We start from the raw sequence: 24511 nt of genomic DNA, 5'->3' as shown, positions 1-24511 counted from the left end.
CAAAAAAAAAGAACGACTTGTTAGAAGCTCTTTATGACTCGTAGCATTTAGAATGTAGTTATTTTTGCATAGAACAATGGAGAGGTCAAAGTCTTTAGGGGTAAACCAGCTGGTAGATGGTCTGCAATTAAAATTCCACTGCAGACCCAGTTTATCTAGTAAATCTAATTTCTTAATATCAACCTCTCTAACTAACTAAATTTTACATTACTATTGTGTAGCCTAGAAATAAAAGTTTGCATTGCATGAGAATTTCATTGCATAACATTTAAACAACTGAGCAGTTGTACTTTTTGAACTTTTTCAAAAGCCCAGCATTGGCAGATTGGCAGGGCTGGGATTTGGACTCACAATGCAATGGTTAAGTTATTACCATGACTCTTTTTTTGTGTTTTATGAATAACTAATAGCTAATCACTGTTTCATTATAGGAAAGCAAATCGGAGAACTAGCCATTTCGCTGAACCCGATGTGTGCTGAAAGTCATCAGTGGTAAGTGTTTATAGCTGCATCTATTAAAAAAATAGATAAAGTATGTACCTATCTAGTGAGTAATAATTAAGTTGTTTTAAACACTAAGATGATTCTAAGTGGGACAGATTGTACACAGTGTGCATGATGTAGCATTTTGGTGTCATGATGGATTTGTTAGTATTTTTCTCCTTAATAGGTGCAAGCAGACAAACAATTAGAAAAACAGAATTGTTTTTATTGAAGCTTCATTCCTGTACATACTCAGGTGGTGTTCTTTCAATTTTCAGTCCCCAACTGTTAACATACCAAAAAGCTCTTTCCTAAAATATCTCTAGGCTTCTTCTCCAAGCTCAACCTAAAGATAAAACTGGCTTCTATGCCAGCACAGTACATACAGTAGTCCAGTGTGGGAGTTTTTTTTATTAACACAAGAGTATTTTTATTAACTCTTTAGAAATGTTTACTATGCTCCAGTAAGTCTGAAAATTAAATTCCATACTGTACTGTACTGTGTATATGTGTAAAATACTCTCATGTCCCCTGTATTATAATACAAGAAAAGAAAAACCACAAAAGGCTTGACTACGCAAATATGATTTAGGATAAGCATTAACACTGACACTGTTTCTGAGTCCTGACTGCTGTTCCATAGCTGCTGGATTTTGTAAGAGAAAGATCTGACCCCTGCTGTAGCTTACACTATTTGAGTTACCTACAAAGAGCCTGTACCCTGCAATGGAAATAGGCTTGGTGGATCATAAAAGACCAAAATTTGGGAACTGTGGTGAAAGTCTATACAATACTTCAACAGGAGTATTTTATTTAATTACGTATAAAGGTAGGCAATGCAGTGTGATGGGGTGATCATATCTTCCAGTAAGGGCTCAGTCTGCTGCATTCTGGACCTAATTGGAGAATATTATGCACCTATTGGTACATTGTGTACAAGGCATTATGAATGTCCTACCTAGAAGTAACAAAGGTAAGAGCTAGTTACTGCTGCACATGATGAAACTGAAAGGCCGTCCATCTGGAGTTATTGTGTAACCAGAACACTTTCTTCTAGCTACATGTGGTCCCAGTACAAGTACTTATGTTATATCAAAATGAAGTGCTGAATGAAGTTAATAAGAATCCACTGTCTAATGTGTTGTGTCTGACTTTACACATTAATAAAATTGTCTATAAACCTGGTGTCTATCATCTGGCTCAACTGCATAAATAGAGTAAAATCAATTCAATTCAGTTCAAATTTATTTGTATAGCACTTTTAACAATTGACATTGTCTCGAAGCAGCTTTACAGAGCATCAACATAGAACAAAAGGTTAATATAAAGATTAATATAATACAAAAGTTCAAGACTAATATTAGATATATTTAAAAGTATTTGTATTTATCTCTAATGAGCAAGTCTGAGGTGACTCAGGTGACAAAAACAGTGGGTCAAAATCAGAAACTTGTGGTACAAACTTTTTTCCTCAGTTTGCATAGAGAAATCACCATTTGCATCCATAAAATGATAATCAGTCAACTATGACCTGAGACAGCAGAGAGTGTTTTTCGGGTCTATCAAAGAGAATTGTATGATTGGTGTTGTCAAAAAGTCTCTAAGTTCAAGCATCATCCATCAAGTAAGAATGCACAACCCTAATCAGAAGCCAGTAGTACAGTATGTCATTTAAAATTTTATCCGTTACTGTCTCAGTGCTACAATGAAGTCAAAATCCTGACTGATGGAGTTCATGAATGTTATTTCTGTGGAGTGTTTGAGTTTACCTGCTGCATTCTAATCGTTTTGTAGGATTTTGGAGATAAAGAGGAGGTTTGATAATGGCCTGTAGTTGGACAGCTGACTGTGGTCAAGGTCACGTTTTTTTGTCAGGAGTTTTATTGCTGCCTGTTTACAAGATTTAATTACATAGCTAGTAGTGTCTGTTTGAAGAAACATGTATGTAGTTATGGGACTAAGACAATTTTTAAATGAGATGTGATAACAATTTGAGATAGCTAGAGACTGTCAAGAAGTGAATGTTTCAATTCATGTTTAAAAGCACATTAAACTTCTGAAAAGTAATAAATTCTGTAATTAATTTGTAAATAATCTGTGCTTTAGGTAAAATTGAACAGTCCTCACTTCAGATGAAAGGAGCAGTCACCATGATATTTTATCTCAGTATGGTACGAGATGCGCTGTGTTGTATTTTATGTTTGGTTTTTTTTGTTTGTTTGTTTTGGCAGGAGACAGATATCTGTATCTGCAGAGCTGTGAATGCTTCATTCTTAATCAAATCCTGCTCATGTCTTAACTTGAGCATTCATCGCTCCAAATTTATGAATTGAGTCTGTAAACACTTGGATTACATAAAGTCATTCAGTTTCTCTGGTTTCACCACTGAACGATTGAAAGCAAAATTTCCCAATAAACACACAGCTCAAGAGGCTTAAGCAGAACTGTGATGACAGACATCTTTAAGATAGCTTTGGGAATAAAACATGCTTAAAAGATGTGGTAACTAGGTGTTAAATAGACCGATTCATTTTTATATTGAGCCACCGTGTGGTCTAGTACATAGTTTTTGTTGAACAGATATCATACCAACAGCATGTATGATCAAATTATACTGTATAAAAAAAATTATACTTTTTTTGTATCTGGCACATTGATGACTGTGGTACACAATGTTAATTATAAATCTAAAGCATGCTACATGGATACAAGGGTACAAAGTGAAATATTCAGGACTATAGTACTGTATTGCCCTGATTCACCCAGAGGAAAGAAAATACTTCCCTCTGTCAAAGAACCCTTTTGAGCTCAGGCACAATCAGAGACATTTTTGGATTTAGCTCTCCACCAAGTATTTTTAATCTTTTCCATGTAATATTTCACACACCAAGAAGTTCCAACCTGGAATGGATGATGTGTTTGACCTAAAACTACTGTGTGTGTGTGTGTGTGTGTGTGTGTGTGTGTGTGTGTGTGTGTGTGTGTGTGTGTGTGTGTGTGTGTGTGTGTGTGTGTGTGTGTGTGTGTGTGTGTGTGTGTGTGTGTGTGTGTGTGTGTGTGTGTGTGTGTGTGGGTGCATGTGTGGGTGCATGTGTGGGTGCATGTGAGTAAGTTTGCATGTCTATTTAATTTCTGTTGACATTTGGGAAATGTGATGGCTCACACCCTCATATTCCAAGTTATAATAAAGATTATTCTTTATCCTTTTTCTTATCCATGTAACTGAATTTAGTCTATTTAAATCCCACTGTGTTGGGTGCCACCATTTTCTCCTTAGCACAGGATTAACAGGAAATCCTCAACAGAAATCTAGTAGAGTAATAGAACCCTTTTTTTAGCTGTAATATACAATAGAGGAGTTTGTATTACAGGCAGGTGGGTTTTGTTAATTATGCATTACTGTGCCTTAATACTTCTGTGAAAGGGGGTTTCTAAGAATCCTTCTGAGAGGGAAATAAGGTGTTGGAACACTTATCCTAGTGTTATACCTGGCCACTTGCCTTTGCACAATATATTTGTCACCTTACTGACAAATACAACATACTAGTTGTCCTTGAATGGAAGTGGTCGGGAATACCTGTGTGAGCTGTTTCAGTATGAGCCTAAGGCCAAGTATGGGGAAATACTTGTGTACATAGAAAGGTAGTTAGAATCCTTTCCTGCAGGTCTAACAGTTTTAGAGTAGAGGTTTAATGAATCTTCCTCTCTCCATTCACCAGTTTGTTCTTAATCCTCTTTGTTATCACATGATGTTTTGAGTGATAGAGGTTTGCATAACTTATTGGCAGTAACCGCTCCATTGTTATTCATCTGTTTTTATTAATGGTTAACACACTTTATCGCTTTATCGCTTATATCACTCTCCACCTTTATAAGCATGTGTATGTGTATGGGTAAAAATATAGGAACTTATAGGGGTTAGTCTCTCAAGTGGCAACTTAGATTAACAGTTTCTTTCACAGTCTCCGCTCTTTCGACTGAAGATCGTTACATTTCTTTGCCTTAAGAAGCTCTTGGGTTGCATTGTTGTATGTTTTAGCATATCCATCTGTACTATAAAATGCTGTCCATCAGTTTTGCAGTATTTGACTGAATTTGAGCAGTACGTATAATAAAGAAGTACAGAAACCTTACACTTCAGAAATCATCTATCTACATTTCTCAGCGGGCACATCATAAATAAACACCAGTGACTCAGTTCCAATGGCAGCCATACATGCTGATGCTGTAACACTGCCCCCACCATGTTTGATGATGTGGTATGCTTTGTATCATGGGCCTTTCCTTTCCTTATTTAAACTCTTCTCTATCCATCATTCTGGAACAGGTTAATCTGCACTTTAGTCACATTTTCACGACTTTATTTCTAATCTATTAAGGTGGTACAGAGGCAAAATTACATCAATAAGCAAGTAAGTATGGGCCCAACTGTAAGCATCTGGCAGAAAAAACTGAGACACCTCTGGCTTTAAACACCACTTAAAACCTGTTTATAGTATCCTAATTTCTCTTGCCCTGATACTCAAACCCTAAATATTTTTGAACCCTGAAAACTTGGGATATTATTATAAATATTTCTGTAATTTTTACAGTTTTCACCCGATTTAGAAGTACATAGAAGTACAGTTTTCACCCAATTTAATACATCTTCATGTGAGTGTGTCTGTGTCAAATAAATTCAGGTAAATATGCGGTCATTTTATCTGTTCCACAGATAAAATGGATATATAAATCCATTAAATAGTTGTAATTAGAGCATTTTTATTTGTGGTCACCTTTTAGGTTTGACATATTGTGTGTCCTGAGATGCTTTTTCTTCTTTTACTGAATGTTTTTTGTTTTTCACACCATTCTGTGTAAACTCGAGAGAGCATTGTGTGTAAAACTCCTCATTTTCTAAAATACACAGAGCATAAAAACATTCACAGGAACTTGTACATTGCTGTTAAAAACGTGCTTGTAATCACTGATATGGTGAATGTTTATTTAAGGAAACAGCTTATGAATTAATGGCTAGACATTTATCAGTGCTGTGGAACAGTATGTTTTTCTCTTCCATCACAATACAGTTTGAAGGACAGCGATGAAATTGCTGTCTATCTTAACAAAATTGATTTTGCTTAAAAAAACACGATCAAAGACTTTATTAATGTTAAAGTAACCACAGAATGTATTGAGTTAGAATGATGTTTGCCCACAATTCGTATTTAGAGGGGAATCCCCAGATTCCTAGGTCAGGCATGTGCCAAACCTGTGATGCATTTAGACAGTCAGAAGACATTTTGCATTTAGCTCACACACCTTTAGGTTAGCACACACCTCTACAGGCATTGCCAGAACATGAAAACTATGTGCTGTAGTTCAGTATGAGCACTTCGCATACTAATAAGAGAAAAAAGCTAAAAACAAAATTACCCTTAGGATTGTTGAGCAATAGTTTTTCTTCTTCACACCTGTACATTCTGTTATCGGAGGCTGTATTAGTAATCATTTAGTAATCATGCTATGTGTCTTGCTATTATCTTACCCTCTGACTTCGTTCCAAATTTATTAGCAATGAATCATGATACCGCTACACATTATTCATCCATGCAATTATCTAGTTGATGGGTTAATTTGTTTTATGAACATTCTACAAATATTCTGGTTTATATTACATCTGTTATTGACAGTTTTTTTATTCCTTATTTTTTTTGTTTGACTACTAAGAGATTGCTACTAATTGGTGTGTGTGCAGGCGAGTTTTATTTAGAGAAAAATCTCTAACTATTTATTGGACAGTGCACTGTTTCTTCATCCTACCCAGAAACACAGTTTACAATAACAGCAGTTGATGACAGAAATATTGTGAGAGCAGTAAAATAAAATAAAAAATGGTGACATCAACAACCTTCACAGGGCAACATTTTATATCAGAATTTTTTCTTTTTTTGTTTTATGTATATATCATAAACAAATTGTATTTTTTTTTGTATATTTAAGTTTGGACTTATGAGGATAAACAGAGATGTGAAAAACGGCATGTTTTTTTTAATCTAACGCTAAATGAACAATAACAAATGGAGATAGCAAATCTTACACAATACAATAGAAATCATCAATCAAAATTTAAGAAATCCTTTAAGTTTTCTTCACTTATGTTATGCTAAAAAGGTAAAAAAAAAAAAAAAAACACAAGAGTTAGCTCTGATATCTGAGATAATAAATCATCTAATATAATAAATGAACATTATTGGTGAAGATTTAACAGCTCTGCAACTTTTCCTGTAAGCTTAAGAAGTGAAACTTGAAACCAGCAGATAAGCTTGTTTATTCTTTACTTTTTTTTTGTTTTGGGAGCAGCAGGCTGATTAGTAACAGCATGTCGGATTCAAGTGAAGGTCACGAAGGATGGTAGGGTGACCAACCCAGAGACCTTCTCCCAAATAAATAAATAAATAAATAAATAAACATTCTTCTGAGCAGAAATCTGACTTCAGCACCAGGACCAACATACACAAGCTGAAACTATCTCTCACATGTACATACATGCGAACACATATATTTATAGAAATTGAGTCCCCTATGCTTGCCACCACCATTTTGGTAACTGACAGTGTTTTCATCGCTTGATGCTCTGTTTAAACGGCGTTCATGCTCAGGATGTACTCTTTGAGTGGGGCTACCAGCAGGATTTACTTTGCTGTGGTGGTGAAGCTTTGATCACTTCATACCTCCCTCTCAAAATGTTCTTTAAACCTGCCATCGAGCATGTGCATGTACACGTACACAAAAAAAACACTAACTAGGCAGTCATGCTCTTTCAAGCCTTGCACTTGATGGACTCATGGAGTACAACCATCTCCAGTGAAGGAGATTCATTTGAAATGTATTTACTTCATGCTTGTCAAACAGATTATTAATGGGAAGTGATTTATAATTAATCTGTGGGTTGGGGCATGGGGGGGGGGGGTTACGGTTAGGGACTTTTATTAAGAATCTGCCTTTCCTTTTGTGTCCCTAGGTATGCTATTCTATGTGGACTTCTATCAGAATACGAATCTATCCAGAATAAGATAAAGAATGGTTATCTCTTCAAGGTAAATCTAAAAACACAATTTCTAAGAGCTTTGTATTAATAACTTTATCTATAGTTATATTAGCAAGCATTTTTTTTATATAGTGGGCAGATTAACTTTCAGTAGATGATGTGTATTTTGTCAGAATTTTATGAAAACATCCATAAATGTCCCAGGTAACGTTGAGCTCTACTTTCCCCGCACAATCTTTTAAACAGTAACACAGAATAAGCTACAGAGAGACTGAGGTGATGTGCTAAAGTATGGTACAGGGTCTGAGTGACCGCCCAGAGTGAGTGGTTCAGTATGTTTGTAATCGTTTGCATGTTTGTGAGGTGGAATTTTAGACGTACTTGGGAGCAGGAATAAATAAGTCACGTAATGTAAAGTAATGGATCTCTTTGGCTTTCTTTGTCTTTCTTAAATAAACAGGACCATTTGGATAAAGCCATTGAGCTGAAGCCAAAGGATCCACTGTCTTATTATCTGCTGGGCCGCTGGTGCTATGCTGTGAGTAAAGAAAATTTATCCACACTATTACTGTTTGTTACCACTGAGGTTTGTTTGTTTTACCTGTTTATTGTTTGTTTTACCTGTTTAAGAAATCCCATATAAGAAAGTACATGAAAGAAGGGAAGGGTTTTCCTTTTGCAGTTGTTGGGGGACCAGTACAAGATTATACCACTTTCATATTTTGTGTTTTAGAAATGAAATTTTTTTTTCTTTATATTACTAAAGTTTTCTGTTAGGAGTGGTTCATGTAACATGCAGAATGTAGTCTGTCAGCATCACTGCTTTGTAACGTATTAGTAAGTATCCTGACATAGGAGAGTCTTCACGACAGAGGAGTTTGCACTTTCTGGTTTATCATAAAGAGGACAAGCTGCTTTTTTGTTTTATTAATTTCAAGATTGAGAAAACAAGAGAGTCTGCTGAGGAACAGACTACAGCTGTTGTAACATAAACAATAACAGGAAGCAATGTGTCTTGACAATGTTCTTTGACAGTTCTCTTAAGTGGAAATAAGAGGTTGAAGTGGAAGTATATCAATCAATTCTTCATGACATTCTTCACCTTTTCTTCACTCATTTAATACTGACAAGGTCAAAATTCAGCGCTTGCAACTATTGTTCTGAAGCATTATGCATAATTCGTTGGATTCCTTCTGCCTGGGAGATTTAATTGCTCTGCAACCTTTAAGTGCAAGCCGAAGCATGAAAACCTGAAAGCCATAAATAGGTTAATTTATTCTTTACTATTTTTGTTTTTTATGAACAGCAGAAAGATTAGAAATGGCATATTGGATGGTTAAAAAGTGGTTCGTGTCATTCATTAACAAATAAAAAAAAGTTATCTTCAGCAAACTGCAGTAGTATGAGTGGAATACCACACTTCAGGCAGTGCTGTTTTATTATAACCACACAAATAGGGGAAACTGCAATAACCTGGTTGCATAAGCTTGTTTTGACTGTCTTTTGTCTTGCACTGTTTGTTCAACACATTGACTTTTTGTTAATAGGCTAATTTCTTTTTACTCTTTAGCCCACGGTTGTGTGTTGTCTTATGTAGCTCAGTGTCTTTATGTAGCACCAGGTTTCTGGATGAAATGAACGTTGTTTGATTTCAGTTTGTGCTACATCAGCTACATGTGGTCGAAATTACAATAAAAATCCACTCGACATGATGTGTGCTTACTGTCCTTCAGTAATACTTTGTCAAAGCACCTTTTGCTTGTAATGCAGCACTTTGGGTAAAAGTTAGCTTAGCACAGCTTTGACTGGCATTTTGTTCTCCAATTTTTATTCCTTGCTACAGATTATTCAATTGCATCTTTTCCCCAGCCCTTTTCGATTCTACATGTTTTTGATAAGATTCGGATCTATCTGGTCATTCCAAAATGTTGAACTTTTTTTTTGCTGTCTAACAGAGTTCTGCAAGCTTTCTTCTTAAAAAGATTGGAAATGTAGCTATCCAAGATTTCCTTTATCTTCACTTAAGCAGCAATCCCAACTGAAGAGAAGCGTCCACATACAATAACATAATGCCACCACCACCATGCTTTACAGTATGTGGTCTTCTTTGGTAAACATATCTTTTGGAATTTTCCCCAAAATGTTCTACCTAGCACATTTTCCCACATGGGTTTGGCAAGATTTAGGTAGGCTTGGGTGTTTTTTTTTCTTTATGAAAACGGGTTTTAGCATAACTACCCAACCCCACGGTCCAGACATGTGAAGAATTCAAGAGATTGTTTATACATGCAGGATGTGACCAGTGCATGCCAAGATATTCCTGCAGCTTCATTAATGTTGCAGGATGTCTCATGGCAGCATCCATTTTGTACTGTTCTTGGAAATGTCATTGTGATGAACTATTTTATTCCCTTCTTGATGATGGCCTTCAGCAGGTTTCATGGGAATTTGTAACCCTGTCCTGATTGATCATTTTCTACAGTGGGATCATGTACATTCTTGTAAGCTCTTTGCATAGCATGGCTTCTGCAGACAAATGAAACCAAGACGATAACAAGGAAATCCTACAAAATCAGTTAATCACGATCACTTTATTAATGACAGGTGTATGATAATTACTTTTGAACATTGAATTGAATTTCGAATGTGATTTGATTAAGGTTAATTCTGAGCCTAGTTAAATGACCCATTGTAAAAGGTTGTCCACACTAATGCACCCAGGTTATTGCAAAATAGTTTGCAAAACATATCTAGCTGCTTTCCCACTTGTATTGTGTTGGTTGTTAATATCACATTAAAGGTGGGAAAATTTCTGACATGATTTATCTTGATTTTTTTTTTTTGCATCACTAATCTCTGTAATTTTAACAGGGGTGTGGAGCATTTTTTTTAATCCATTCTGCATATAGAGGAAAAAGCTGGACGTATTTGCTGTATTTACTGCTGTCTTACATCAATTTGCACAGTATTGCTGTTGAACAAAGATCTAGTGTTAAACCTGATATGTACGTATCTGTACACCTTAATTTGCACCTTCTTACAGAGAACAAAGAAATAACAGTTTCAGTGTTGGATTTTTCTGGAAAATGAGCTTAAACAAAGTGTGTGTGCATGTGTGTGTGTGGACACTCAGGTGGCCCAGTGTACATGGATTGAGAGGAAAATTGCTGCTACATTGTTTGGAGAGCCTCCGAATGCAACAGTCCACGATGCCCTGCATAACTTTCTCAAGGTAGGCCGCACTTGCTGAGTGGAAACTCCGTAAGTCCAGAAGATCTTTCTAAAAGATTCTTTAAAACTTGTTTTTGTTTAAATATTTTATGCATAAAGTCATTCATCGCCATTTAAAATTGTTACTTATTATTTCTAATACCATTACATACAAAAGTTGCATCTGTACAGAGTATAGCAATTTACATAAATTTAGCTAATTAGTTATTTCTAATATCTAAGTTAAAATGTAGAAACTTAAGTCACTGTTGCTGATATATACAGTTAATATAACATAATTTCTCATTGAGTTTATGGATCTTTTTACCATCTGCCTTGTGTGGGAGCACAGAGCCATTTTGTTTACCCCTGCATTGTTTTTGCACCCAGTTAAAGACTAAACCTAGAGTATTTTAACAGGTTTTAATCTGTGTTCCAATATTTCATATGTTTATATAAAGAAATAAAATCATTCCTGTCCAAGACACTCACTTGCATGCCTCTTCATCATCTTGTATATCTCACCCATCAATTTTGATTTAAGTGGCGTATGTTGTAACTTGTTGCATCGTGCCTGGAGGCCAAGAGCTGTCTCATTTTCTATTAAACACATCCTGTGGAGTTATACAACATCCCCTGGCTGTAGTTAGCTACAAAAACAGAGCTTCAGCACCGAGAAACAGGTTCTGGCTGAAAATTTTCTCATGCAACTAAAAGAGGTTGCCGACCAGCTCACAGCGACTAGGGCTGTTTTAGCCTGAACTGCATGAGAAGATCCTTTGTTTCTTGACCAGTGTTCAGCCAACAGAGGGAGTATTATTTGTTAAACAAACCTAAGTGTTTACTGGCATAAGTGATGGTTTGAATGACAGTGATTTGAAAAATCAGGGAAACATTTCAAGCTTATTTAGAGGACTACACTTGGATGCTGTAGTTTTTCTTTTATGCTATGATTAAGGGCAGGGTCTCTGATTTTTGAGAAATGCTTCAGAAAACTGAGTCGGGCCGAATAATAAACAAACGTGTAGCCAATGAGCAGAAAGGGGCGTGTCTTGTCAATATGCGGCGGAGAGATTGTTCAGTGTGCATGTGTGACATTAGCAGAAAGCGGTTTTAACATTGACATGCAGGATAAAAACAAAGAAAGAAAGCGAAGAAAGGCTTACGATAAGGCAAGAAGTAGGACCCGTGTTAATATAGGATCAGCTTTCCAGCGCTGGAGAGAACTGAAGGAGCGGGAAGTTGGCCGCATATTCACAGATTGGAGATTCCTGAGTTAAACTCTGTTACTACACAAATAACACCTCTTTTCTATCGTAGTAATATAGAGAGGCAGCTACAACCGCGTTTTGCTAGTAACAGCGTTTAGCTCAGGAGTTATTGACTCTGGAAACTCCAATCTGTGAATATGCGACCAACTTTACTTAAGACACTGAGGCGCTTTTTTCCTTCTCGATAGGCATTCTCATTATTTGCCTGGGTTAGATATGTATGTGTGGGCGGAGCTATCAATACAGGTGTGGGACACATTTGGGTTAGGGGTGTGTTTGTTTTGGTGATTTCAAATGTCAACATTGGCTTTCAAAAATCGGAGACCCTGCCTTTAACTTGATGCAAATGTAGATGAGATGGTTGGGTTTTTTTTGATGAACTGGCAAGTGATGGTTTATCACACTCATTATTGGTTTTAAACTCATTAAACTCATAAAATTCTTATGGAGCTTATTTAAAAAATACATAAAATCCTTATTTATTTAGGTGCAAGTATGTTTTTTTTTTCTTTTTTCAATTGCACTGCTTTACCCTAAGAACCAAATAAATGCATGAGAGCCAAAAAACATTCATTTGCAAGCTCTAAATTCAAATAAGTATTTTACAAAGTGCCAAAAGTAACATTTACTAATTTCTTGATCTTACGATTTTTAGAATATTTAGTATTATTCTGCAAAAACCTGTTTTGTTATGCTTTCTTTCACAGGCAGAGGAGATCTGTCCAAGATACTCTAAATTCAACTATGTGTTTTTAGCAAAGGTAAAATATCAGAGACAAATATCTTCATATTTATCATGTTTTTGCATTAACAATGGTGATGTGAATTGTTTTTCTCCATTGATTTTAGTGCTATAAAGACCTGGGCCAGAAGAACCAAGCCAAGATGATGTGTGACGCTGCATCGGATATGCAAATAATAACTAGAGACGTAGGTTAATAGAGTGCATACAGTCTGATCTTTTTGGTTTGTGAAAATGTTTGCCTTAAATTTTCTACATCTTTGTTTGTCTGTGACAGGACGAGGAAGCACAAAAGGAGCTGGACTCTCTTCTTTTGTCTCTTTAATCAGAAACAGAATCAAAACACTCTTCATGTCTTCTCTACATTTAGGCCACAGTTGTGGTGATGGGCTCAAGTTGTGACCGTATGACTGTTATTTTGACTCTGACTTAAAATTTTCTGCTGAATGTAAATGACTATTACTATTAAAGACAACTAAACTTTGACCAGCAATAAGCTGCATCACGACATATGGCACAAACTATGAGGCAGCATGTCATGCTTTAATCTGTCACAGATCAAGTTTCACTTCTCCCATCTTTGCTGACTGGAGATGAATGGGCGATAATCTGGAGCACAATATGTTACCTCATAGTTGTGGCATATGCCAATTTACTGCGAAAAGTCATGAAAAGCACCCATATACACTAGTAGCACACAAATAATGAATTCTTTATCTAACCATCCCAGAAGTGTAAGAGCTTTCCTCTGTTCTTGACATCATGACCAGTGTTCATTGCAATCCAATCCATTACATTACATGTTGTTTTGCACATTTTCTCCTCTTTCTTGTCTATTTTCAGTACATTGTGTTCTCATATTTGTTCTTTGGAAAAAACATACATTTAGTATATATATATATTTTGGAGGGGATGGAGGGCATATACTGTATTAAACCTGATTAGTGGATTTTTGTAATTGTTATTGTTTTACATCTTTCTTGAGTGTGAAATCTGGAATATTAATGAAATGCTTCTGACCTCGATTTAGAGATTCTTTGTACCTACAGTAAATATGAGAGATGTCATATGCTCCCACTTCTTAGTATAGGCAGTATGATAAAACTATAAATCTAATCCTGAATTTGTTAATGTAGGGTAATGTAATTCCAATCATGTATACCTAGGTCTAATTAAAACTAGCTGTATTTACAGCTAGTCTATTCCTCTAAAAGAATGGATGAAAAAGAATGCAACCCTCTGTCAAAAACATAAGTGTATAATGGATGTTAAACTGGATGTTTAAATATATTGTTTAAATTTTGCCCATGATATTTGTTTGGATGTATTTGTAAGGATGATTACTTACTTTTTTTAGTTTTCGTATATGTTTCAGCCCAACCAAAGAAACCAAAAGAAAATGTCGCACCCATGTCCATCCTGGGTTTTTTGTTTTGTTTTTGTTATTAATTTGTTGTTAAGGGTTTTGTAGTCTTGTAGTTTGTCAGCAACAGCAATATATCATTCATTGTAGTTTATTCTTTATGAAATTTGGAATATTATGTGTAATCTGTGAAATAGTAGCTGCTGGTATTGTTGAGTTAAAAATCAAATCAAATCCAATTTTAACATACATACAGAGTACAACATGCAGTGAAATGCTTTTTCCATCTGTCTGGTATTCAAACATAAAAGGGATGCAATTAGAGATTAAAAAAAAACACCAAAAGGAGGTAGATAAATAAAAAGTATAAACTATATAAAAACTATATAAAATATGAAAATATATGTGAAAAAAATTGTGTGTGTACATATACATAAATATGTATGGTTTTAATGATTGTCCTTCAAGTGTCCATGTGCAGTATGGTGTGTATAAAGTGGCACTGTGCTGTGCAGGTCTAGAGATAAAGTGCCATATTCTCCATATTATAATTTACACACAACATATATAAAAATACTAAATAATGTTGTTTTACATTTCTTTGATCTACCAAATGTGTTTTAGTATAAATGTTATGTGATTAGAATGTGTAATATATGACCCTCACTAAAATGGTCAAATGTATCTGGATTATTCCCTCTGTAACTTCCAGGGCTGCGATTGGTAACAGGTTTGAATCATTTGCAGTCAGTTGTCTTGATAAAAAACAATAAATAATCTCGGTACTTCCCTCCAGAAGGAAGGCCTGATGAATGTCTCTTGTAGAACAGAAGTGTTTGAAGTCCTAGTTATTTCTGAAAATCAAGAATAAGCTGAAAATTATACATAGAAACTAATGCACGAAGAGAAGGATAATGTTTATTGCTCTCTTTCTCTCACTTTTCTCTCACGCAATGGACATCTGGAACAGGAAGTAATTACAGAGCATGCTGACATGAGACCATCATTGCCTAGCAGTCAGCTCCAAAGGGAAGTGACCTGTTCGCCTCTGCACAGCTACTTTCCCCAAGTGGCTGCATGTATAGACACTACTTCAAAAGGCAGAGTTAATCGGTGTCCAACCCACACTGTCCATTCAAGGCTACAGTTATGCTCTCGATAAAGGTTATATAAATGTACATTTTAAAATATTTCAGATAAATGTTTTAGAATTTCATAGTGATAGTTGTCAAGGGAGTAGTATGAAAATACTTGGTAAAATGCACAATCGTTTTAGATCAATTTTCTTTTTTTGCTGTTTGTATTGTATTTCATATTTATAAATGATATATTTATATTAAAATAAACATTGCACAGTTTTCCAGAATCGACCAATATGCATATAAGGGAAACAATTCCTGAGCTTAAGCAGTTGCAGGGTCAGTGTCACAAATGTGCTTCCTTTAATGGAATCATATTGCATCTGTGTACTTAAAGAGAGTAATGGAAACAGTAGGGGTTTATTAATACAGGTCTGTTACCGATAAAGAGCTCTGATACTGTTACTCAAGTTCCTGTGTGTGTCCTGCAGACAATGTTACAAGAACATGACGGGTATATCTATAACCATGCGGATACAGGTCAAAAGCTTCAATTAAGGTTCATAACAAACAGAATCACAAAATCTGGTGATTTTTACAATAGCAAGGTTGATGCCAGATGGTGTTAGTATTTCAGAAACAACTGATGGACAAATTACAACGAGGAGCAAAAGGCAATAAAACATGCAATGAGTGGCTTTTCTGTGGACACAAATGCCTTGCTGATTACAGAGATCGGAGAAAGCTACGGTAACTCATAGCCTGCGCTTTACAACTGTGGTGAAGAAGAAAACACATCAGAAAGCAGAGCACATCAAACCCTGAGCTGGATACAACAGAAAACTGCACCAGGCTCAACTTCTGACAGCCATGAGCAGGAATCTGGTGGTACAGCCTCACCAAAACTGGACCTGGTCCAATTTTCATCTCTACAACTTTGCTGAGCCTCTGACTGATGTCTTATGTGAACATTAACTGAAACACTTGATGTGTAATTGTATGATTTTATGCATTGCTCTGATGCCACATGGTTGACTAAAAGAATGGCTTGAATGGATAATAGTGATGTGAATAACACAGAATAATAATAACTTTAATAACAAAAAAGAACTAAAGGGCAGTATACCATATGTTTTGATCTACTGTTAATTGTTATAACCAAAAATAAGTTGTGATTTTGTTGTATGTCTTAAGCACTCACATTAGTGGTATTACTGTATAAGTGTAGCCTTGATGCACAGAAAAGACTGCTTATGCAAGGATGTGTGTATACGTGTGAGAGGTGTGCCTTCTTGTACACAAACCCAAAAGCAGGCCCTGCATTGCATTGTGGGAATGAATGAACACAGGAGTTTTAGGGTTATGATATTGTATCAGATACTAGGTCTGTCTTTCATGTCTTCCTCCATGTGTGCTTTTTTTTATCTAGAGATAGTCATGTCTGCTCTCTTGTGCAATATGTGTATATAATCTTAGAGCAAGTAAGGCCTTTACATTTACCTTTTTTTTTTTAGTTTAGCATTGAGGTCGAGACATGGTGGTGTTGATGTATCAGTAATCAGTTGGTTCTATCTGCAGTTGTCACGCACTGAGGACTGGCAGCCTGGCTGGAAGTCTCTGGCTGATCAAGAACAGGATGTTCTGGGAGAGGAGATAAGCTGCAGTGCATTGAGAGGTCTGTCCTAAACGCTTCCCTTTTCTTTTTCACTACACTCAATATAACTGCTTATAAATAGTGCCATTACAGCCCTATTACTAATAAATGCACATACATACAGAGACAGCTCTAGAAATGTTTGCCTTTCTTGGCAAAGCTGTATTGTTTTTTGTTTGTAATAAAAAAAAATTGTAAATAATTTTTCAGTGACCTTATTAAAAAGGATCCTTGATGAGACCAAGAATACAGAGTAAAGAATCTGAGACCATTTCTTAATACTTAATCACTCTGGATCCTCCTAAGTCTCCTAAGAATCTCTCTTTTGGATGCATGTTTTTGATCACTGACCTGCTGGAATATCCCACATTTTTTTATCTTTCAAACCTTCCTACAATATCAGTTCCTTCTTATGTTAAGGAATGATGTAGATAAAGCGAATTATAATATTCATACCTCAGTGAAACAGGATGACCACTTAAGAAATTGTAAACACTAAGGTGAACAAAAGAAAAGTAAAACATATATAAGAATATGATTATGTTTTTGTTCACGATAGTATTTAACCTCTTTATATTTGTAAGGCTCATAGTGGATGTTGGCTCTACCTACATCATAGGGCAGTATGCACCTACACATTCACTCATAGGGGTCATTTAGATTAGTTCACCTCCTGCCATGTTTTTGTTTCTATACAGACAAAAGCTCAGGATACACTCAGGGACTAGGACCTGTGAGGCAGCCACACTGCCTGCTATCACATAAACGTTTCATACAGCAACATAATTTTGAATATGTATATCATCCTATGATCATATACAGTAAAAAGTTACAGAATGTACAGAAAAGCTCATAATATAAATTGCTTTACCAGTTACCACTATTCACTTTACATATGTGGAATTTTCAGAGCAGACAAATATCTAAGCTTACAGTGAGAAAAAAAACATTCTAAAGTGAGAATTCTGAATGAAACAATAAACAATATCATGATACAAAATTTTTGCAAAATTAATCAATTAATATTTTATTACACATGTAATGAAAAACAATGATGCAACTAAACATATATACATAAGTGAACATTACAGAGAAGTATTTGTATGTTAACAAAGAAACCAAGAAATTAACAAAAATAATAAATAATAACTAAATAGAATAAACCCAATGGAGCCTGTCTGGAGTTATCTGTAAAAACAAGCAAGTGTGATAAATTCAGTAGAATATTTGTGGCTGGTTATACAAGATGCTTGGAAACTCTTACCAGTTAAGATCATTATTAAACTACAAGTCAGTGAACATTAGAGAACTGAAGCCTCTCAGTATGGGGACTAAAAAAGTACCATGTAATATGAGTCCTATTTGTTGGATTCATTACTACATTTCTAAGAAATTTGCTGCATATGTAGCCTCAAGCACACTCAAATAACTAGCTTTTTATTTTGGACCCTAGATTAAGCTTAATAAAACCTATAGATCAACCTATTTAAAACATAACTTTAAATTCAATTACAGTGAAAACAAATAGTACAGATCGGTAGCAAATTAAAATAAAAGCCCATAGCTCTCTATTGTTATGGATTTTGTCTGATCATGTTTATTGTATGTTAAACATATTGCCTCCACAGACACCAGATCTCAGCTCTGTCATACACTGTGTCAGAATTTCCTCACTGTTATGTTATACAGTGCTCTTCACTACTGCCATCAAAACCACTTGGTGGTCAACACCAATAAGACCAAGTAGCTTATCATAGACCTCACAAAAGGTGGCAAAGCTCCTGCTCCCTGCATGAATAGAATCATGATAAAGAAAGTGCCAACATTCAAGCTCCTTGGTGTGCACATATCAGAGAATAGAGCATATCAGTCATGAACTGTAAGACTACCTAGATGAAGAAGAAAGCACAGCAGCAGCAGAGCTCCACTTTCTAATGTCTCTTTAGAAAATAAACCACCATTAAAGACCTGCTTATCACCTTCTACTGCAGGAGTATCAAGACCATACACATTTACTGCATCTCCCAGCAACAACTTATCAACAGCAATCAAAAAATCAAGGGCTATTGGTTTACAGATTGTTTGTTTCACAAGGCTGATTGTTATGGGTTAGACGTTGCTCCTCAGTCTGGCAGGGTTCTACCCCATAAACCCCGTAACAATCAGCCTTGTGAAACAAACAAAAAATAGGCCATCCTTTCTATACAATACGTCATATAAATATATGAATATTTAATTAAAATGAATCTGCTACAACAGTTATCTCAGAGGTGTGTGTGTGTGTGTGTGTGTGTGTGTGTGTGTGTGTGTGTGTGTGTGTGTGTGTGTGTGTGTGTGTGCGCATGCATGTGTGCTTAATAATGTTCTGCAAATAATAATATATAGCAAAGCACAAAATAAAAAGGTTACTAACTCTTGAACAAAAACAAGTAAATGTAATATGTAGAACTAAACATATAGCTTGAATATATGCACTAGCCTCTTTAGTTCGAACTGAGAATATGAGGTTATTGACTGAACTGAATTTTGCCAGTGCCTTAATGTCCACAACTATCTGAATGTCAGTCATTCAACTTAAACTTTACATCAGAAAGGGTTGCCTGAGTGTAGTTATTTCATAAATATATTAACATGTTCTCATACACATACAGTAGGTATTACCTGATAACAGTGATCTGCTTCATTGTTCATTGTTCTATAAGCCGCCTTCATTTTTCATGAATTAAATTATTTAGCCTAGTTAAAACTGTAGGCAAGGGTTTAAGAGGAAATATTGGTTATGTTCCCCTAATGTTTGTAGGGAGTAAATTGTGCATTGTACTGATTAATACATTGATGCCATGTCCTAATGCCTGTGTTTTAATTCATTCACCCACAAGGACTTTTTGTTTTCTTGATATTTTTACTTTGTCTACATCACCAGAATGAAGACTTTGGAGAAAAAGTGCAGGGCTGAAAGCCTGAAGTCACGTTAAGCTCACATCTCAATCTAGTTATATTGAAACCATACTAACAGCCTCAAAGAAATACTATGTTCCCTTTTTGAGTTCTATTCAAAAAAGAATAAATCCTTCAGTGCTGCCCTGTGTTCCGTGTGAAACAGTCAGTCTTCATACTGACAAGCTAGGGTTAGGTTTAGCACAACCTTGTTGACTAAATTACTACAAGGATATAAAACCATGAAATGGAGGCAGCTATGTGAATTATCAAATTCCCTGAATTATAGTGATCCAGACAATAGTTTTGTTATTAGTTAATTTATACCTATTTTATATGTATTTTTCTGTATTTCAGATTATTTATCTTTGAACACATTTCTTGAAGTTTAACAAAAATGTTTATACAGAATTGTTCAAAATCTGTTCAAGGGTTCACTGGATTGGCTGATCACACCTATGGCAGATTTTGAACCCAGTTACATAGTTAAACATCTTTGTACAAAGGATTAGGTGGTATTAGTATTGTATTCCCCCAAAAACTGAAATTAAAACTATGCTGGTTATAATGTCAATTTTAAACAACAGAGCTTTTAAATGATTTTGGTGGATACTAGATGTGAGTTTTTATTTTAGTCACTGTTCATAGTTTATTCACACTCTTCATTCACTTCCTGCTCATGAAGATGTGGTCCATCTCCATCCAGTGCAATCAGTCACGCAGAGTTACTGCTATTTGGAATGGGTTGGGCTTCAGGGTTAGCCCATACATGTAGTCCATAGTGGGCTGTTTATCCACTGTAAAATGGCACTGATGTGTCAGTAGGGTTGTGAAGAGGAAGAGCTGTATTTTGGACAGTTCCTCTCCAATACACCTCCTCTTTCCCATAGAGAAGATTGAGACATTGCCAGTGACATCTTTATTTAGTTCCCCTTCCTCATCCAGGAAGCGTAGTGGGTTGAAGATCTCAGGCTGATCCCACTTTTTGGGGTCATGGTTCAGGGACCACTGGTTGATGAAAACCACGGTGCCTTTGGGAATGGGATATCCATTAATGGAGGTGTCTTTGGTTGTACTGTGGGGGATTGTCATCGGGATAAAACTGGTGAACCGCATCATCTCATAGATGAAAGCCATTACATATGGGATATGTGGTTGGTCCTGGATGGAAGGTAAACGATTCCTTCCCACTACTTTGTCCACTTCCTCTTGAAGTTTCTTCTGAATATCTGGATACCTACAGAATTGGGCGAATCAGACTAAATTATATGGCATAACATTTTATTTGTTTTATAGAAATTTGTAGATACAAAGTAGGATTTGTTTTTCTATTTTATTACAGAACAAATACATGGGGAAAAGGGTAGAACCACTTTTGGTATTAAAATGCAAACAAGTAGTCAGTCAGAGCACATGAACATTTACATTAACATAAATTCTGCAGCAAAATGCTTTTGTTGTAAATCCCTAGCTCTTGAAATAATATAAGTATTTTTTTATGTGAAATAAAATAGAACCACACACAGTAGAATCCAACTCAGTGGTTAATGTCACATCTAAATGCTGACCAAATTAATTGATTTAACTCAAAATCCTCAGCTTACGAACGATTCTAATGTGCCGTGTTCCATTAGAAAAATAATTTTCTATGATAAATATTAGAAATAATAGCTAATAATACACAAAACTGGCACATGATTGTTTCATTCTCTCATTAATTACTGTCATGAGTATTATATTAATATAGATATTAGATTCAAACTAAATCTATATGTGTTCCCAAAACTCTGCGATATTATTGAATATCGCAGAGTTTTGGGAACACGTATAGATGTATGATAGTATGTATCTATATATATATGTGTGTGTGTGTGTGTGTGTGTGTGTGTGTGTGTGTGTGTGTGTGTGTGTGTGTGTGTGTATGTATGTGTATGCATGTATGTATGTATACACACGTACATACACACACACGTACATACATACATACATACATACATACATACATACATACATACATACATACATACATACATTCATACATACACACACGTGCATACATACATACATACATACATACATACATACATACATACATACATACATACATACATACATACATACATACATACATACATACATTCAATGCTCTACTGTGTCCTGTTCGTATCTTTATGATTGGCGAGCTCTTATTTCAGTCCCTATGCGTTATGTAGCCTCCTCCTCTGGTTACTTATTAAATATGTCTGGTGCGCACTGACACGCGCAGTCTGCTGCAAAACGTGCAAAAAATATCTAATTTTTATTTGGCGACTCGATAAAAGTGCTGGCTAGTTTAATTTTTTTTCAACCTTTTATATGTTTTCTGCATTTATAAGTATACCTTTTTATTCACTTTTACCGTCTATTGTTTAAATATACAGATCACTTGCACTTTTAAGATACATTTTACTTAATCCTGTAAAGTGTAAAGTGCGCGAAAGATATTTCGTTCAATAATATGAATAGAAATGAATGAGAAATACCTCACGAGCAGTAGAACAATCCATTGCAGTGCAGTGGATGTGGTGTCTTGACTCGCCCCGAATATATCACCGATGGTCGGGGTCACGTACTTCTCATCCAATAAGACCCCGGGAGCCCCAGTTATGCCGCGTTCTAGCGTCATGATGAGCGAGTCTGTCATGTCCCGGACGATGCTCGGCTCCATGGTCTTCCGGTGCTCAACAACTTTGGCCAGAATGAAATCATAGAACTCTGTGTTGAGTTCCTTGAACTGGTCGAACAGTGTTTTGATGGGGTTGGGAAAGAACTGAAGCCAAGGCATAACGTCCACAATGCTGCCAGCGCCCACCGTCTTTGTGAACTTGTCGTTGCGCCCGACCACCTGCTGAAACTCGGCGTCGTTGTACGAATAGCGTTTCCCGAAGCACAGTCCGCTAAAAATGTTTGCCATGGACATCAGAAGGTAGTGGTGGGGTTCAAAATAGCCATGTGCGCTCGTTTCGCGCATAAACAACGAGATCAGCTCTTTGAATTCTGCCACAACGTGGTTCTCGATGGCGTTGGTATCCTGGTTACGCGAGGTGAACTTGCGTACAGTGGCATGCGCCACTCGTCGGTGCACCTTCCACCAGTCGCTGTAATTGCCGAATGCCATGCTTCGACCACCAGAGACAAAGCGGAACGAGGCGAAATCAGGCCTGCCTGCGAAATCTACACCCTTGTGCACGAGCGCTTGTCGGATAGAGTCGCCGTTAAGCACCACCACGGACCTGTTGCCAAGCTTGATCTGAAACACGTCGCCGTAGTTTCGCGCCATGCGCGTTAAGTAGATGTGCGGGGAGCTCCCCATTTGCACCGCATTACCTACGATCGGCCACGGAAAAGGGCCCGGTAAAGTCCGCATACTCCAGTGGCGCACCAAATCAGTGAGCAAGTGGACTGCGATCAAAATTGCAAGCCAAATCAGCAAAATGTTCTCCATCGACAGCTGGGGAAAGTCTGGTATAATTTCTGGAAAACCCATTCTACGTTTTTAACAATAAAAATAAATCGATATATCAAAATGTGCTTCTAATATTTCACAAACCTTGTTGTGTTTGACATCTATATGATGCATTAACTGGTGCGTAAAGCAGCTCCAAAGCAGAAATCCATTTTACAAATCAGACAAATTTTATACCAATTATAAGCATGTTTTTGCCTGCAGTTATCATTTTAAATGCGTGGGAAAAGCAAACGTCTTTTTAGGAACAGAGTGATCACGAAGACGCGACGTTAAAGTTTTACTCAATGCTTTTATGAAAAGAAACATGCCACTCAGAACGCACTGTAGTATAACCATATCAAATTATATCCAAACTCTTGATATATAGCAAAAATAAAAACCGTTTAAGGTTAAGTCAATACTTCGAAACATCAGTACACTTATTTGGATACGGCGCACACTCAGTCCCTTAGACGCGCAGTTCGTAGCTCCAGTAACGCAGACGAGAGCTGAGTGAATTAGTTATACGTTATGTACCATACACCTCCTCCTCCTCTCGGCTTCGCTCGCTCTTTCCACAAATCCACACTCACACAGAAAAATCAAAGAAACTTAAGTTGCCAGTTCGAAGGATTTACACTTCCTGACCCAATCACGGTGAACCTGTTTAAACCAAAGTAGACTGTAATTCTCCGGTTTGCCCATCCACCTTTTTATGCAGATATCCACTACCACGTCAGTAATTTTAACTTCGAGTAAATGTACATGATCTGGCAACGTGGGTTGGATGCTGGCTCCGTGAAAGTTAACAGCGTGTTCTGTGTGTGAAAGCGGCGTCACTCAGCAACGCAGGACTTCTGGTACAGCAGCTCTAGCACAATATAGCCTTTTAGCTCGTAAGTTCAACTCGTAAAAACTGAACTTTGGAAATGTATACACAAATGCCTTAGTCCAGATTTCATATATAATTAAACAAACATTTACAATGTGCACAGATAATTTAAATTTAATTGTAATTGCTAATGTGTATTGTGTAATGTGTAATGTGTAAGTGTATTTTACTAGTTTGTAGAATAGACATGATGTTTGTGTACTCTAAAGAAAGAAATACGCTGTATTGACAGTCTAAACAGAGGGGAACATGTGTTTTGACTTAGAGACAATTCAGGCGCACCGAATAACGTCAAATAATGTTTAGAATATTTTATAAATCAACAACTCAGAAATCACGTATTTGAATTTTTTCTAAAAAGCG

At 36.3% G+C, this 24511-nt stretch overlaps 2 protein-coding genes across 4 annotated transcripts in view; one reads left to right on the top strand and one right to left on the bottom strand.

The window, feature by feature from the left end:
• Positions 1-14040, top strand: part of LOC113661064 (regulator of microtubule dynamics protein 2) — a 32675-nt gene extending 18635 nt beyond the window's left edge. For all 3 annotated transcript variants that reach the window (XM_027175013.2, XM_027175011.2, XM_027175012.2), the window contains exons 5-11: positions 432-492; positions 7487-7562; positions 7974-8051; positions 10647-10745; positions 12702-12755; positions 12844-12924; positions 13014-14040. In XM_027175013.2, coding sequence (XP_027030814.2) covers positions 432-492; positions 7487-7562; positions 7974-8051; positions 10647-10745; positions 12702-12755; positions 12844-12924; positions 13014-13061 — 497 coding nt within the window. In that variant the 3' untranslated portion in view covers positions 13062-14040. The remainder of the gene's footprint in view (positions 1-431; positions 493-7486; positions 7563-7973; positions 8052-10646; positions 10746-12701; positions 12756-12843; positions 12925-13013) is intronic.
• Positions 14041-17854: 3814 nt separating this feature from the next.
• Positions 17855-24125, bottom strand: LOC113661120 (cytochrome P450 1B1). Its single transcript, XM_027175110.2, has 2 exons — positions 22292-24125; positions 17855-21006 (listed from the first exon to the last, which is right to left on the bottom strand). The coding sequence occupies exons 1-2, from the start codon at positions 23293-23295 to the stop codon at positions 20481-20483; spliced, it is 1530 nt and encodes a 509-aa protein (XP_027030911.1). The 5' UTR covers positions 23296-24125; the 3' UTR covers positions 17855-20480.
• Positions 24126-24511: the final 386 nt, after the last annotated feature.

This window comes from Tachysurus fulvidraco, chromosome 4, assembly GCF_022655615.1.
Source record: "Tachysurus fulvidraco isolate hzauxx_2018 chromosome 4, HZAU_PFXX_2.0, whole genome shotgun sequence".
NCBI classification, from domain to species: Eukaryota; Metazoa; Chordata; class Actinopteri; order Siluriformes; family Bagridae; genus Tachysurus; species Tachysurus fulvidraco.
The sequence above is the reverse complement of the archived record's forward strand: the minus strand, read 5'-3'. Positions and strand labels throughout refer to the sequence as shown.

Excerpts from the sequence above, each read along its gene's own strand:
- LOC113661120 (XM_027175110.2), bottom strand. The coding sequence starts at position 23,295 with ATGGGTTTTCCAGAAATTATACCAGACTTTCCCCAGCTGTCGATGGAG. Across the intron at positions 21,007-22,291 it reads ATTGTTCTACTGCTCGTGAG|GTATCCAGATATTCAGAAGA; the intron begins GTATTTCTCATT and ends CCAATTCTGTAG.